A 16,869-nucleotide genomic window follows, 5' to 3' on the forward strand; every position below is an offset into this window, starting at 1 on the left:
TCATCATTGCACAATAAGTGCAAACTAACCAAGACAGCATTTTTCAAGGTAAACAAACTGTGACAGATGAAGAATATTCCTTTGTAAATTCAGCTTATCAAAGAATTAAACTTTCTTCTTCAGAGGTGCTGCATGGTCAGAGAAAAAAAAAGGATGTGTAAGACTTGTGTGGAGATGAAAGAGAGAAAGGGGTAGGTGGCACTACTAAAATTATTAGAAAGACCAGAATAATAGGGCAGAGAAGCAGAACAAGCCAGTGAGGAAGGTAGTCAGAAGAAAGGGATGTGCAATACAGAGCAGAGGACTGGTACTGGCAGAGTCACATTGACAAACAGAGACCATACATATAGTAGGCAATTAGAACACAGTGAATCAAAAAGTTTTTCAACAGTTCCTTCAAAAAAAAAGGAAATAATGAACTGCCCAAACACTTTCAGACTCAAAAGAGCTCTATGGTAGGAAGATTAAAAAAAAAAAGAAAAAAGCCTATCCCTCAGACCCTGAAGGCATCAGTAAGAATCTTATTTTCAGCTGAGTCACAAGTCATCTATCTTTGCTTTTATAAAAGAAAATATTTGAGTGGATTCCTTGGAGACTATGAGATTAAGAAAAGATTCCACAAAGTCTCCAAATCATAAAAGAAATGAAAATGAACGCTGTTTTGTATAAACAGTGTTTTGGGATACATTCCAAAAGACATGATGGGAAGGGAATTAGCTTTAAGAATATGAAGAGCAATCCACTCCTTGCAAACTAATCCACTATCTAAACCACATTATTTTCATCCAGTACAAGCTGGAATGCTGATTTTAATGCTAAATCTATCCACAGGCTTGCACTCTGAACTGAGGTAAAAAAAAAAAGGCAAAGATCATATTTGTTAAGAATATGACAGGTTTGTTACTTTAAGGGTGCAAACAGAAATAAGCAAATTATCTCAGTCATGATCACTATGTTCAGCCTGTATCAAAACAAATACTACATCCTGATATGTATAGAACTTTCCTTTCCCTGTAGATATTCATCACTGTAGACTAAGATTTCAAGTCATGTGAATCATGATGGTTACTGAGCCTCCAGTGCTTAGAGAAATACATCAGACTTCAGCTGCATAAATTAAGAAGTCTCATAAATGAAAACACACAGAAAATCTGTTTTTCTGTACTTGCTCTACATAAAGAGAAGGCTAGCCAGCTAAACAATAGTGCCTGTAAAGCATCCAAATAAAAGATATGAACATCAGATGAGTGTCTATTTCAAGAATGCTCTGCAGATCTCTGAAAGATCCTAGTTTCTGACATTTAAGACATCCCTCTTTCATCATCATCATCATAAAAAATATACTTTGAACATACCCACCACAAAACCTAATCTGTCTATTCCTCCTTATATAATTCCTTTCCTTATTGGAAAAAGTTGAGCAAATTCAGAAAAATAAGAAAAGAATTGTACAAATTATGGAAAATAATGCAAAAGAAAAATTATATAGGCTTTTCTAATAATCACTACAGCTCCTAAATGAAGATATTAGGCACACCTGACTTTCTACGCAGTTGCAGTATCAAGTTGTTAGAACTGTAAGTTTCAGGAATGTTTGCATGCATCTTTACTAAGGAAAGCATATAGAACAATTCCACAATTAAGTTAAAGGTTTCAGATTTCCAATAAAATACACATGATAGGAAATATAATACACATAAAAATCAGTGCCAATTGTGGTACATTGCTTTTATTAACAAACACCCGATAACCCTACCATAGGAAAACACGTAACTGTGTAGTTCCACAATGTCAGTATTTTGGCTACCGCCGCTTTGGCTTAGGAGGTTGGTGCAGTTCTAAGCCATCAGACAAGATTCTAAGTATCATCAGGGAAGCAGCAGCCTTTGCCCCTACCCTCTCCACCTCCCAGCAGCTGCATTTCCCCACCGGCATGATTAACTCCGAATGGCAACAAAGCTGTAAGGAGCAATGCAAGTGAAAAAGCCAACTCCTGCAAGCGATTAGCAGGAGGAGGCAGGAGCTGAGAGGAAATCGCTGTCGGGGACTGCCTCTTTTAACAGCTCACTGGGATACCCCACACAAGCCAATTACACAAGGAATCTCCTTTTTGCATTGTCTTCTGTAGAATGGTAAAATTGCAAATGGTTTCTATATTTTACCAAAAAGCATTCGTTTTAGCCTAGTTCACTACAGGTAAAATACATTGTATTTCTGGTGAATAAGCAACAAGTTGTTGCTATTCTGTAAGTTGATCTATTTTATGAGTTGCTCAGACTGTTTTGTGACATTAATCTATTCTAGGGACTACTGCAGAAATGGTGTACTCCACCCTTGATCCTTCCTCAAACACTGGTGTGAAATGACATTGAGCTGCCTAGCCAAATTCTAACACATTCACATTTAAAACATACTAACAGATCAAAATCCAAGCAACTTTTAATAGGAGCCTCCAAAATGGGAAGTGATATATCTCAGAACATCATCAAGTAAAATTCTGGGTGAAAACCACAAAAATTTAGGACTCTGAGTTAGACATGGCTTATGGCTAGTCATTCACATTCTGGAACATATAAATTTTTATCCTCCTATACTCTTATAATAGGGAATGAATTTAACATTGTAGGAATTTTATAGCTATGAATAAATTCTTGGGCTTAGCGAAATCAATGGAAGAGTTTGCCACTAACTCTAAAATATACAGTAAACCCAGAAATTTACCCAGAGTACAGTGAGAATTCTTTCTCACTACCAAAGAGCCGTTCCCTTGCTTGTTTTGTATACTGTTATACAACAACGATTTTGGTTAGAACTAAATTGTAAATTGTTGCACATACTTGGCCTTGCAGTAGGATTGTAAACAGAAAGTGGTACCAGGTGAAGTAGAAATGTTGATTCAACACCCATGTCCCAGGTAGCACAGTACCGTGACATAGTACACAGACAGTCTCTGAAGTACTGGAGCAGCAGTTAGGCTGGGTGACTCAGACGCCGCACAGCAATGCGGCACACCATGCTAAATTACGTGTAGCCAGAAAAGACCTATCGCATGACTTGGTATACCAATTGCATAATATGTCTAATTGTTGTTTTCAGAACAAATTAGAAGTTAAGGCACAGGTTATTCTGGGACTTTAACTTGTGGATTGATAGCAGGCCACATCATGGAACAACTTATTCTCTAGCCCAGGGACATAACAGTAAAGTAGATAAGCAAGTGATGATCTAATATTAGTTTCCAAATGCCAAAGAAAACACATTAGGATCAAGTTTGCTCTATGGCTACAGACATCCTGTGCATGCAAACCCAGCAACAGCAGTATTTGAGATATAACAGTACTACGAAACACTAAGTTGTATGAGAAATGAAGACCAATACCTTAAACTGTCCACTCTCAGTTACTGTTTTTTTGTTTGTGGGGGTTTTTTCTCCCCCTCTTTGATCTCTTGTGCCCTGGTTTCCCATTTGTAGTATTACCATTTTATTACTTTTGGAGAGAAGAATGTAAAGAAGAAAAGTATTAAAAAAAAATATATATATACACTGCTATTTGAGAAGCACAGGTAATGTGGATAAAAATGCCCTACCAAGTAGCTGAAAAGAAGTAATTGCAAAAGTTGTAGAGCGTGCTGTAAATAAAATATAGGAGTGTGCAAAAAAGCCCTGCTACAACATACTAGTTTGCATTAACTGAATTCTGTCCACATATGCACCTGAAGTCAATAAAGACCTTCAGTCTTATTGTGATTGTTTTAATATAGTGGTATAAAAATCTAGTTTTCTTTCAGTTTTCTATATATGAAAGAAAACTGAAAACCTCAGTTCCTTTATGTGGAACTATACTTTTTCCATACTAGGATTGTATCTGACATTGAAACCCCACTTCCACACTTTTGCTATTTCAGTTAATGGAGTTACTGGTAATGCTAGTAGGTAGACATTCTTTCTGGCTAAGAGTGAAGGGGACAGAAATTTTGCTTTTGGTTTGCCAAAACACTGCTGACTGTTTCCAAGCATCAACATTCCTGTTCTAATCCCAGTTTTGGAAGAACAAGAGTGGCTCCTCTGCCTCTGCCATTCAGGCCTTTCTTTCCAAACTTTTCAGAAAAGATGTCTTTTGTCCTCCTCCTTACCTAACACTACTCCATCCATCTCACTGAGACGCTCTAGTCTTTGGGAGAGGCTACTCTGTTTTCTGTCTTTTGCTACTTCCCTTCCTTTGCTCAGACATGAGAGCACATGGAGAGAAAAGTGCCAATACTACATTACACGTATTTCCTCACAGCCTCATCTCAACAATTCTCCCGAACACCAAGAGACAGATTCTCATACTTCGAGGGAAGCTGGTGGTTAAGCAATTCCTTGGACAGAAGCTCTGGGTACAGGGGACAAACTGAGTTTGGGGACTACTTACTACCTGTAGGTGACAGCTTTCTCAATTTATCCCACACAAAGAGGAGTTTTTAGGAGGATTAAGACAGCAGACCATACTCCAATAAAAAGTGCTACATAAACCCTTTTCTTATAAATCCTTGAAATTTGTCATTAAGAGCCACATAACAGTTTCCAAGGTTCTGCTTTTATCCTAGACCCTACAGGCATACAGCCATAGAAAGCCATTCTTCTCAAACAGACAATGAGCATCAAATTATCAATTTAATAAAGAAAAACATGCAAGTGAAGTTACAGGGCCCTTGCCTAACAGTGTAGCAGCAGATGAAAGTCAATGCATTTTGAAGGCCCTTCTGAAGCTCTTTGGGTAAGAGCAAATCCTTGTGTTATCTGACAGGGGATTTCATGGGGCATTTCCTTCCCTCAGTCTATACCAACACGCAAGGTTCAGGATGTGATTCTGCTTCTGTTATGGAGAAGACTGGTGGCACAGTACTGGAGAGCTATTAATGTTAACACGGGCCCTCATGAGCAGAAATGCAAGTCGGACTCATGAATGTCAGCCTTTGAGGTGGAACAGATAAGAATGGCTTACTAACGCAACTACGAGATGTTGGACAACCACATTTAAGGATGTTCAAAAATGTGTGTCAAGGGAGAAGCATATATTTTGAGTATTGAAAATGCTGTGCTGAACGGGTAAATTGGTAAAGTGGTATCAATTTCTGGGAACACATGAATCTGCTCCAGCCACTCTATTTCACTCCAAAGGAAGAAGTAGATGGCGGGGAGGGTGTCCTTTTTTAGGAAATACTTTTCAAAAATTATTCTCATAAAATGGGGGAGAAGGGACAAGCATAGAGAAGCCTTTTAAATGTAGAGAAGTAAATTTGGTCACAAAACACTAGGAAGAGAAGTTTGGGGTGGGGAAGTAGAGAATTGATTTTGCCTCAGTTTAACAAAATAGAAATATTTTTTTATTACTTCAAGGCTCACCAGTAAGGCCATTTTCAAATTACCAAGGGCAACACACACACAAAAAAGGAAAAACAATACCAGTTCTTAAATTTTCATTTGTTTAAAAAAACCACCAAACAAACAACACTTACAAAATCAGCAAAGCACCAACCACAAGACATGTAGTATTTGGCTTTCAGGCTAGTTAAAAATTAGGGAAAAAACAATATTACTGTTTTGATGAACACTGAATGGTTACTATGAAGTTTTACTTCTGATGTTAAAACATAACAGATGTAGAATTCCATAATATAAAGAAAAAAAAAAGTGTTTTGAATGCTGCTTGTAAAGATTAGCAACATAAAAACTATTTTTGTACTAATCTGAAGCACAATAGGCAGATTACATGCTGTAGCTCCTTTACAGAGGCTACTGATTTCTTAGGAGTTCTATTTAAGATAATTTCTACTCATTTTGATGCATTACTGTGTACATTTTGAGTGTGTACAGTCCAAATAATTTTAATGTTTCGGTCTTAGTTCACAAAATACATTCCCTCAAATTTATTTCTGTCTTCCTCCAAGTATATTGTGTTTTTTTAACTTTAACCCCAAAATCTGTTGCCACTGATGGAAACAGGTCACATATGCAGAAGGGCTGTGCTACCAATCTTACTTTTTATTAAGACTAAAACCGCAAAAACAATTCTAAATTTAGACAACAAAAAACTATTCTGTACTTTAAATAGGTAAGAATGAGAACACTGCAAAATGCCAGACAAAATAAATAAATAACCTCAGTTTGTTAATTTCCCTCTTGGTTAATTAACACCTATAAATGACCTTTAGCACTGACAAGTCCAACTTCATCCAGAAAGCCAAGGTTTAAGAATATCTATCCAAATAGGATTGATTACTGATTACAGCATTGTGAGGAGCACAATTCAATCTGATTTTTTTTTTTTTTTTTTAAAGGCTGGAACTGCATTCCTGAGTAAGCTGATGTGACTGCCAATGAGGTAAAACGCAGAGAGTCATTACACTATAATAATGTTGATGTTACCATTTCTACATTTATCTAAAGCACAGAACATATATCATTTTAGACTGAAATTAAACCTTGTCAGAAATAATTTTTCTTTATATTGTTTGGAATTAAAAACATATTGAATTGATCCATTAAGAAAATTCTCTTCTCTCTATCTTTGTGTTTTTCAGACCGTGTCTGCATCCTTAGGCAATGAAACAATTTTTATAATTGTAATAAAACAACAAAGTGTTGACTTTAAGTTAAGAAAATTGTTGCTTGAATGACTAAATACTTCAGCAAACACAATAAATCCTTCTAAGTTTAACATACAGATAAACCACATGCTTGAACAGGTACATACATTTCACAATTTTTCACATGTAAGTTTGCTTAAACTTATTTCAGTTTTAGTCTTCTGCTCAGTGTTTATAGAGCAGGTCTGCACCTCTGAATTTTAATATTGGTTTAGTCAAAAAGTATCTACCCTTAAGCAGGAAAACTAAAAATTTTCCATTAGAAAAACCCAGTTTATAGTACAAAGTACAGCAGTAATATTATACTCCAGCAAGAAATACAACTGAAGCATCTCTCTGTATTTCAGTGAAGAGAGAATGATAGAAGAGTCAAGCCCATGTATTTCTTGCTTCTTTCTGGACATAGAAGTTTCAGTTTGGCAATGTAAATTGAGAATCCTAGATCTCAGTGTTTGCTTTCTCCCAAAGCCAGAAGACATGAGCAGCAGTGAACTATATTCCCAACAAGAGCACATCAACACATTCTACAGGAAAATCTCTGGACTATTATTTCTATTTGTTTTCAAAAAGCAGCAGAGAGAGACAGTCTGCCATTTAAAACCAGTTCCAAATAGTACTTGGAACAGCTCTGTTCTAAAGCAGAAGAGGGGGCAGACTTATTTCCTCTCGAGTCTACAGTAATTTCACAATTGATCAACTTAATTTCAATTTTGTTTCAGCAGTTAGGTGCAGATTTTATTTTTTTTTTAATGTTTGAATCTTTAATCTCTCAACTGTGACATATCTTCTAATCTCAAAGACTATTTTAGACTCCCTTTGCCCTCCTTTTGGCTTCTAATGCTACATACCCTATCCAACATGTAATTGTTATTGTCACGCTTGAGAAAACAGAGGAGGATTGCCCCTCCTAAATACACAGAAGAATGAACTCGTCTGCTGGCTGCAAGGCTAACTAGTACAGAATATCACCTACGGGCAGTAAGTGTCTTATCTTACAGAAGGATGCAAACCAATCTCACCCCATGGTAGAAGACAGAGTAAGATGTAGTTTTAACTCTATCTTTCTGTGGAGTAAACATGTTAAAAAATGTTGATCAACTTTTTTTTTTATACTGAAGTACTGCATTTTATCACTTACTCATCTGTGATAGCATTAAGTGTTTTTTTTGTTTTCAGTTCCCAAATCCATCCTTACTGGTCACGTTACTTGTTGGCTACTGCTTTAAACAAGGATGTTCAGTCCATAGAGAGAAAAACCCCATGCCAATATCACTCTGGAGCAACTGGTGCACACAAGAATCATTCACACATTTACAGAATAATTTCAAAGACAGTTGATGCAGAGTTGATGCAGTTGGTTTAGAAAACAGGCTCTAGAGAAAGTCTTCGCCTGGTCAGTGTAAGATTAATTTTTACATTTTTTAAATATTCTGTAGAGCAACTACCAAGGCAGAGACATTTAGAGCAGGTAATTTTACATATACTATATTAAGCCTCATTCTGCACATTTAGTAGATTCCTATCAGCTAACTATGGCACAAAGAACTAAGTACCTCTGAGGAACAAATTAATATACATATTTAGAATACTGAGCAACTTAATAGGTCAATAACTCCTTGAAAAGCCTTTGGACAACTAATGAGCACAGTTTAGTTATACAAGTATCACCTGTTTTATCAGTGGCAGATAAAATGCTATTTAAAAGCACGATTTCTAATTAGAATAGAACAGAATAGACTATTTCTGTTAGAAGGGACCTACAACAATGATTAAGTCCAACTGCCTGACCACTTCAGGGCTGACCAAAAGTTAAAGCGTGTTATTAAGGGCATTGTCCAGATGCCTCTTCAACAATGACTGGCATGGGGCATCGCCCACCTCTCTAGCAAGTCTGTTCCAGGGTCCGGGCACCCTCTTGGTAATGAAATGCTTCATAATGTCCAGTCTAAACCTCCCGAGTTGTTCCTAAGCTAATTATTTTAGATAGTGTTCATATACTGATAGTGCAATATATGCCAGATAATATTACGAGCATTTGGCTCTGTTACTTTGTGTATGTGCATGCGTGTGCATGCGTACAGGTAGTAATTTGCTGCTTGGTGCTTCACGAAAATTGGAAGTTTACTTAGATTCCCACTGTAGATGAAAGAACACAGCTCTTTAATGTTACAGCTGCTAACAATTAAGTATTATGCAAGCAAAGGTGGTACATGTATTGTCATAATAGCAAAAAACACGCTGCAGCTTGTCAACATGCTGCTGGATCTCTTTTTTTTGTAGGTTTATCTGCTACTTGATCTTTTGCTGGCGAAAATTTGGAGTAACTATTTCAATATTAATAGTCATTTTGAAAACATCAGGGAAGTTTTAAACAATCCTTTTACCCTTTACTAGTCTTCTGTGTGAAATATTCATGCAAAAAAAAATTTTAACAAACTTTTACTAAAAATAATACACCTCCAGAATCTGTTGAATTTGGGAAAAGCGTGTTACATTTATGCATACTCCCCTAACAATTTACTATATTAAATAATTTCATTTTAAACACCTGTGAGAGTTATTTATTAGTCAGAAGTTGTTCAGAATTCTTAGAGAAAGATTTTGTTACTAAAGGGCTCATCTTCGTATCAGATAGAAGATTCCATCTAAATGGAATAAACATTCTGGTTCCATTTTACTCTATTATTTTAAAATGTATGTTACAAAAATTAAAATAATAAAAGGCCATCTTAAGCCACGTACTGGTGCATATCACCTGTCTCTGTCAATGAGACATTTAAAAGCATCTCTTTATTAGAAACACAAATCAATACACTCAGGGGACTGCAATAACTGCTTCAAGCAATTTGTATTATCATTTCATTCTTGATGTTCCTACGCAGAGCAACTTATTATGAATGGCGTGAAAATAGCAACCTGTCACAATTGATTTTTTTCTAAATCTCTTCCTCTTGCAAGAATTTTTTCCTTTCTTAATATAATTATCTTCTTACTAAACACAGGTCTAGGTTGTACGATACAGCCTACAACTAAAGTTTCATTTCTCTATAATTGAGGGCCCTCCAGAACTCATGTTAGAAACATCACTGAAGAAATGAAGAGCTATTTGCTTTGTTTTGAACTGAAAGAACCTTGTCGAGAGGGAAGCACCCAAACTTCTGATAACTTTTCAACAGACAAATCTCTTGACAATGTTTTCATTGCTTACAAAAAATCACTGGAAGAGCGTTCCGTTTACTGACTGGAACCTCAGTTATCTTGCTCTACTGCCTCTGGGAGCCCAAATAAATTTTAGTAGTCTGTTATTAACATTCTTTAAAACTACTGTGTAACTTTGGCCAAATACTTTACAGTAGAATAATCTGAGAAGTGGGAATTCATATTTAGCTGTGAGATAGAAGTATAAAAGTCTGAAGATGCACATTTTTACTTCAAAGACAAATGTTGCCATTAGTACCTGTAACACTCCTAGCTAAAGGAAAAACAATTTTACTTCCGAAATGAGACTGAGGCAGAATTCACTTCTCATACCAAAGTTCAAGTCAGTCTAGCACACAAGAAATACATCAGAGTAAGAGCTTGTAGATTTTCAGTTTAGGATATATCTGGTTTTAAGTTTTATGAAAACAAAAGTAGGAAATCCCACAGTAAGGCTAACTTACCTTATTTTTTGGATTGGACGTGTTCATTACACTTCGAGTTTCCTTGCCTGTGTAAATGACAACACCAATTACAGTTCCTGAAAAACAAATAAACAGAAAGAGGTGTCAATCAGTTAAGAGAAAATTTGTCTGAATTAAAACTTGCAGTAATTTACAGACCCTCAAACAAATCCATTGTATGAAAAAGCCCAAACATTTATGCAACATACACAGTATTGTGAATGCTGTTTTTCAGAATTCTTTATGAAGGATCATTATAACTTCTTTAATTAACATTCATAAAACTGACAACATGCTTTCCTTCTTCTTAATGGAAACAAAACTTTCAATGTAACTGGTTGAAAACTTATATTTGAACTTAAAATTGTCTCCAGCTGTTTTCAGAAGTTAACACAGCATAAAAACTGCCCTTCACAAGGAAAACAAAAATGAGTACAATGGTGCTGAACACAGCATACACAAATTGCCCGCTATCTCTGTCATCTATAATGATGTAAAATCTAGTTCACCCAATTGATTTCTTTAAGAGAATCCCATAGAAAAATATTCTCCTGTTCACTAACTTATAAAAATGATTCCCCAGTTCCAATTATCTTTTAGTCAATTTGTGCTGGATGGTATAGGAAAACTTGGCTTTGGCATCACTAAATAAATTTTTATATTAAATAAAAATTTAGGTTTTTATTAATATGCCACTATCACACTTTCTAGCAAAAACAAACCCCTTATTTCCATTACTTTTTCAAGTGACCTGAAACGGCTTTATGGCAGCACAACCAATAATGTGATATTTTTGTTGTCTTTATGCTATAAAGAACTAATTAACATAACTTGTCAGAAACACCCTGCTCAGAAAACTTTAAAAACTGTAGAAGTATTACACATTTGTCTGACATTAAGTGACTTAATTTGTCTTTGGCAATCAGGAAGACATGCAAGATCTGCTATTACTAACAGTGTAATATGTCGTAAAAAATTGAAGGAATACATGATGAAAAAAGATGACAGCTAAATATGTTGGCATTAAAGAAAGGAAGTTTCATTTACTAGAAGATGAGAATGCAAGTGAAAACTTTGAATCCACATATAAAATGTCAGTGATTACACATTACATCTTCTGGACAATTAAAAATCAGTTTTTCTATTAGTTTCCTCTCCACATTAAAGCTTTTTCTATAGACTTCCCCTGACATAACATTTTCACCAAAGCTAGTTTGGCTCTGCTGAGAGTTCCACATGCAAATCTGCACCTTAGTATATAGGTAACATGCCCCCAGCACAACCCAAATTCCTCCCAGCTTTTGTAAGACAATAGTTATTGATCCATAATTTCTGAACTCTTTCTACTGGTCTCCAACCAATGCCCGTATCCCTTTGGAACACATTTTGGAGTGATCCTCTGAGCTGATCTCTGTTCAGTGGTCAGAACACACTGGACAATATCCCGTAGGGAATCCCCTCCTGCACACCCTACCAATCTCTACCTTTGTAGCTCCTTCGTTCCGTAAAACTTCGGGAGGACTTCTCCATTCCAGCTGGCACCTTTCCACTAAGTTTCACCTGGCTAGGCTGCTGCAGCTCAGGAAAACAAGCTGTCCTACTTGTCTCATATTTTGTTCTTTGAGAAGTTGGTTTCAAAGGTGAAAGTCAGATAAAATCCATTTTGACTACTGAATCTTGATCATAATTTTGTCTAAATCTGACTGAGCTACTGCTTTTATTTAGGCATTGATCTTTGATTTGAAACTTTTGGGGCTGTTAGTTACTAGCACAACATCACTGGTAAATCTAGGGTTCCTTAGACCTCAGTTACATCAGTGTAGCCTAATTTTAGTGTTATGCCACAGTGGTTGCACCAGGGACAGTTCTGGGTTTTTTTTACCCACTATTCTTTCTCTCTCACTATCCTCAGCAAATCTAAGCTTAATACCAGCTGTGAAGAAAGATGCATACTTGCACTAAACTCCACCCTGGCCCACAGTAGAAAGAACTGAATCCTATGTGGGGTTCCTGGAAGCATAGCTGTACTACAAGGCTGGGCTTATTAAAAGCAATGACTCAAGTATTTTTATGTAGGGGCATCTATGCAAACTGGCTCTCAGGTGAACTGGGCAACCACTGATTGGGAAGGGCAGAGCGGTTAACAAAGGAGAGAGAAGTTACAGGAGATACCACTAGAATAAACATGTGGGCCTGGAAAAGAGATAATAAGAGGACTAACAACAGGATAAAAAGAGATATAAAGAGGACTCGTGCAGAATCAACAGAGTCAGGCATACTCTGAATCCAGTGCGTGATCATATTAATTTTTGGTATCTCCCAAGCACTGTGTGAACCATATAAATACAAGAGAGTGCTCAAATCAATTAAAATCATGTGTAGGACTTGGCACAAAATAGTGCTTTTTACAGCTGTGCAGTTATACAAATTGTTCTGATTTTACCTAAAGTGACTTTGCAAGACTGACACCTGCCAAAATGATCACAAAATTCCTTTAATACAAACTTCCTCTTAATAGATATCTCAGCAGGTCTCTCAGAGTACTGCATTATCTTGTTTAGAGTTTGAACCACACTGATCATTACAGTAAATGGAGAGCAAAAAGTTAAAGTCCATACTGCAGTGTGCCTTTCGAGGCTTTTTAAAATTTAACCACTGGCTTTCCTCTCTCTCTTTCTGAACAGAAATCTACCAAAGCTTTTAATAAACACAAACACCGCAGTCAGTGATGTCACGAACACAAGTGAGCTGAAAGACAAGTCACTTAAAGATAACCTAAGAGGTTTTCAAAATACTTAGTGGTTTAAATTATTTGGTTATATTTAAAGTTGTTTCTTCAGTGATAGCAGTTTTTCAAGTTTTCACTAACCAAAGCTTCCTCTCCTTCAGGCAGTATTATTAATTCCACAGCAATAATATAGATACTAAGAATGGCACATAAACCCTGTACCTTGCTGCTACCTTTCTGAAATTCACTGAGATGTTGCGTGTAAGTGGAAAAAGTCAGAGTATTTTTTCCTATCTCACTTATTAAAGAATAACAAAAGGATGGCTGCATGCTTTGGACTTGAGAGAGGGGCTTTTGATTTCTACCCCTGCCAGAGGCTTCCAGTGTGATCCTGGCAAATTAGTCTTTGTACTTTCTGTGGTTCGGATAAACATCATACACACAGTCACCAGGTCTTTGTCAGGGCTCTACAGCATGGGGCAGAAAGCACTTCAGATTTGGTAGCAGTAGGAATCTCCATTTAGCTATCTAAGCTATCAATTCTGAGACTAGAACATCTGGGTATATAATACATATTAAGTGTGAGAAAAATGTTGGGGCTTTTTTTTTTCTTTTTTTTTTTTTTCTCCATTTAGCTTACTGTTATTCTAAGGGGTAAGGAGACATACTGAAACCAAAGAAAGTAAACACCTTCCAAATGTACAAATTTTAGGAATCTCACTCTCCTGAACTTTACCTGTTGCTATAAAAAGGCTGTGGAATAGTTTATTCTTGAGTTGTTTGACACATGATTTTGCTGAACAAATGTATTGGTTCCCAAAATTCAAAAAGAAAATAAAAATAGTCTTAAATTATAGCGAATATATTTCTTATCACTTGTACTGCTCTAGAATAGGCATTTTTTTTCCCCTGTAGAATCCATTATTGTAGTATCCTCCTATTTTCATGACCTTTGGTAATCTGCATTCAACACGTAGTTGATAAGATTCCTTGAAACCTTTATACACTTACATTTACTGTTACTGATCTGCAAGATGATTGATTTGTGGTCTCTCTCCTCTAGAACTGTCAGGACACCAGCAACCAGAGCTCAAGTTTTCTGAGGTATTCCCCACATAATTCCCCAAACACTTTTCCTAGCCTGACCTTGACCCTCTGAATCACTTTGACAAATAGCAACGGCATGCGTCTTGGAGATAGTGGGCTCTCCTAGCTGATGCAATGTGTTTTATGGAATACATCAAAGGAAGTATCAGGAAATTCAGGACATATTTAATCACTGGAGGGAGGAAAATGGGAAGGAGAACGCCCTCGCCCAACAATTGCCCTGTATGTCCTTTGCAAAACCTTTTTTAAAATTAATTAAGGCTTTGTATCTGCAACTCAGCTACATATTCCTTTCCTGGGCATCAGTGATGTAGCTCCCTGTCTCCACCCCTAAGACTGATAGCATCAGTCAGTGATAGGTCAAAAGAATAGCGCAGGTTGACTTAGAATGCTTTGTAACAACCTCCAAGGGCTTGGCAAGGGCATATAGCATAACTCCAAGAGCAATGCCTGGCTTTGTAACAGATCATGTCCAGGCTGCTTGAAGAGCACTGGAGGAAGCAGCCTTCCCATCTCGGATGCCTTAAAGACTGCCATACTGAAGAGTCTTAAGGTAAATGAAGAAATGTTGCTGGGCAGACCTCTACCCCCTACCATCTCCGTACAGGCCACACACCCACATTCTTGAATCAAAGTGGCAAAGTAATAGAGGATTAGGCTTGCACATAGATACCGAATACTTTTGAGTGAAAAATACCTGCATGTAACAGAACTGTGAGCCTAGACAGTAAGGAGACTGAAGTAAGATGCAAGTGTGGAAACACAACCACAACCCTCCAGCAGGCCCCTCACTGATCTAAGAACCCTTCTTAGTAGGGAGTAACTTTACAAGTTAGGTGGAGACTTTTTTACTTTCTTCCCCTCCCTCCATAGCCCTCCTCCTCTTGGCTCATGTTTCCAGTTGTTCCAATTCCCTATCTTAAATCCTAGCTCCTTTTCAGAAATCATGCTCTCCTGATTCCTTATTCTCAGTCTTTGTGCTGAATAACCACAGCCCTTTCTTCTACAGTCCTTTTGACTTTTCTTACAGCAAAAATGGAAGAAAATAATTTTCTGCTCTTAAAGAAAAGTTACAATGGCTTAAAGCCTGACTACAGCATCTAGGCAACGTGAACTCCTTATAATATCTGGAACACATATGAAACATTACTAATATTTAGAACCCATTATTTTGAAGTTACATAACTGTATAACTGATCTATACTTTCTGATTAAGATTTTGTCTGATAAAAGATTTTAACCAACTTTACCTGCAGCATGCAGTATACATAAAAGAAGATTCCTAACAAATGCAAAACCACCCTTGCTTTTCAGCAAGACCCTATCCACAGTGAGCTGAGCAGAGCACTTTACAACCCTAAGTTTTAATTAAAACAAAAAGGTCAGTGACTTTAGCGGAGTACAAGGGACAGCACTACTGAAACAGCAAAATTTAAGTAAAAAAAAAAAACCTATTCAGAAGGATTAAAAAAGGTATGAAAATATCATGAGTAGCATGATGAAACCGATGGGAAGGCAGACAACAGAGGGGCAAGAGATTAATAGTCTGCAAAACAAAAATTTTCAAAAGCCATTAATATTTCACACAGCAAAAATAAAGATACACTTCCACAGAAGTTTTTAGATACATTATCAGCTTTGCTGCTGCAACACTTACCTGAAGCAACAACAGTGCTTGCCCATAAAGTATTTTCAATGCTTAGGCTTTCATGAACTGCTGGATCACTGTCTTCCTGTGAAAAATATGAACAGCTAATAATTACATCAACATCACAAATAGAGATAGTTAAGAACAATGCCAAACCATCTGAATAAGAATAACTTGCACAGGATGTCTGCATCACTGTATCAATCACTGTATAATAGTATTCATTGCACATACCTTCTTTGTCTGTATACACACAAAAAAGTAACTTTCCAAGAAGTGAAATACTGATTGAAGTTCATATTACTTAAACCCAATTATATTCAAAGAACTAAAGTCAATAGTGTTTTAAAAGGAACATATTCTTTTCTTTAGATACATCAAACCGCAGAACAGTTCGCTATGCCAAGCAGTTAAAGTGAGTTACGAATACTAACCACCAAAAATGAATACTCCGTTCTCTCTGACAATTTAAAGCATCTGTAATTCATACAGTAAGTTATGGACATTATCACTTTGCAACCCAAGTGACATCATATCAACTTCAGGGAAGAATATTTAGACTTTCAAAAAGAAATGCACACTTGTGTTGTCTTACCACATACTTACAAAATACATATCCAATGGAAAAATACTTCCAATAGGAAATTACTTCCATGGTTATTTTAAACTTTCCTTTTTTTCTCCCTTCTCTCCTCCCAAGCAATAATGGTCCACAGATTGTAAACAGACTTAATCTCTCATAATCAATTTGGAGCATGTACAGATTTGTTACTCATTAGCAGCTGTGAAATGTGCTGTTTACAACTAAAGGAAACTTTAGGACGTAGGATAATCAAGCGTATTTGATCAAATTACAGATTGTGCTAAATGTTTTGTAGGAAAAGGGGGACCACTGATTTACCAAAGTACACAATAAATTATACATAACATCAATAATCAAAACCTACGTCCATTTTTCATCTTTATTTTGAAACAACCACCAAGTACAGGACAAGCTGCTTAGAAATCTCTTTTCCTAAAAAAGAAAAATCTCAGACTGAACAGATACATTTTTGTGTGTATTTCAAAAGACCCCCAGCAGGCATATAATA

At 36.5% G+C, this 16,869-nt stretch overlaps 1 protein-coding gene across 2 annotated transcripts in view; it reads right to left on the reverse strand.

Annotated features, from left to right (window-relative positions):
* Positions 1–16,869, reverse strand: part of ATP9B (ATPase phospholipid transporting 9B (putative)) — a 170,714-nt gene that overhangs the window by 67,195 nt on the left and 86,650 nt on the right. For both annotated transcript variants that reach the window (XM_075052402.1, XM_075052403.1), the window contains exons 10-11: positions 15,788–15,863; positions 10,296–10,372 (exon numbers count right to left, since the gene is read on the reverse strand). In XM_075052402.1, the coding sequence (XP_074908503.1) occupies positions 10,296–10,372; positions 15,788–15,863 (153 nt within the window). The remainder of the gene's footprint in view (positions 1–10,295; positions 10,373–15,787; positions 15,864–16,869) is intronic.

Source organism: Buteo buteo, chromosome 20, assembly GCF_964188355.1.
Source record: "Buteo buteo chromosome 20, bButBut1.hap1.1, whole genome shotgun sequence".
Classification (NCBI taxonomy): domain Eukaryota; kingdom Metazoa; phylum Chordata; class Aves; order Accipitriformes; family Accipitridae; genus Buteo; species Buteo buteo.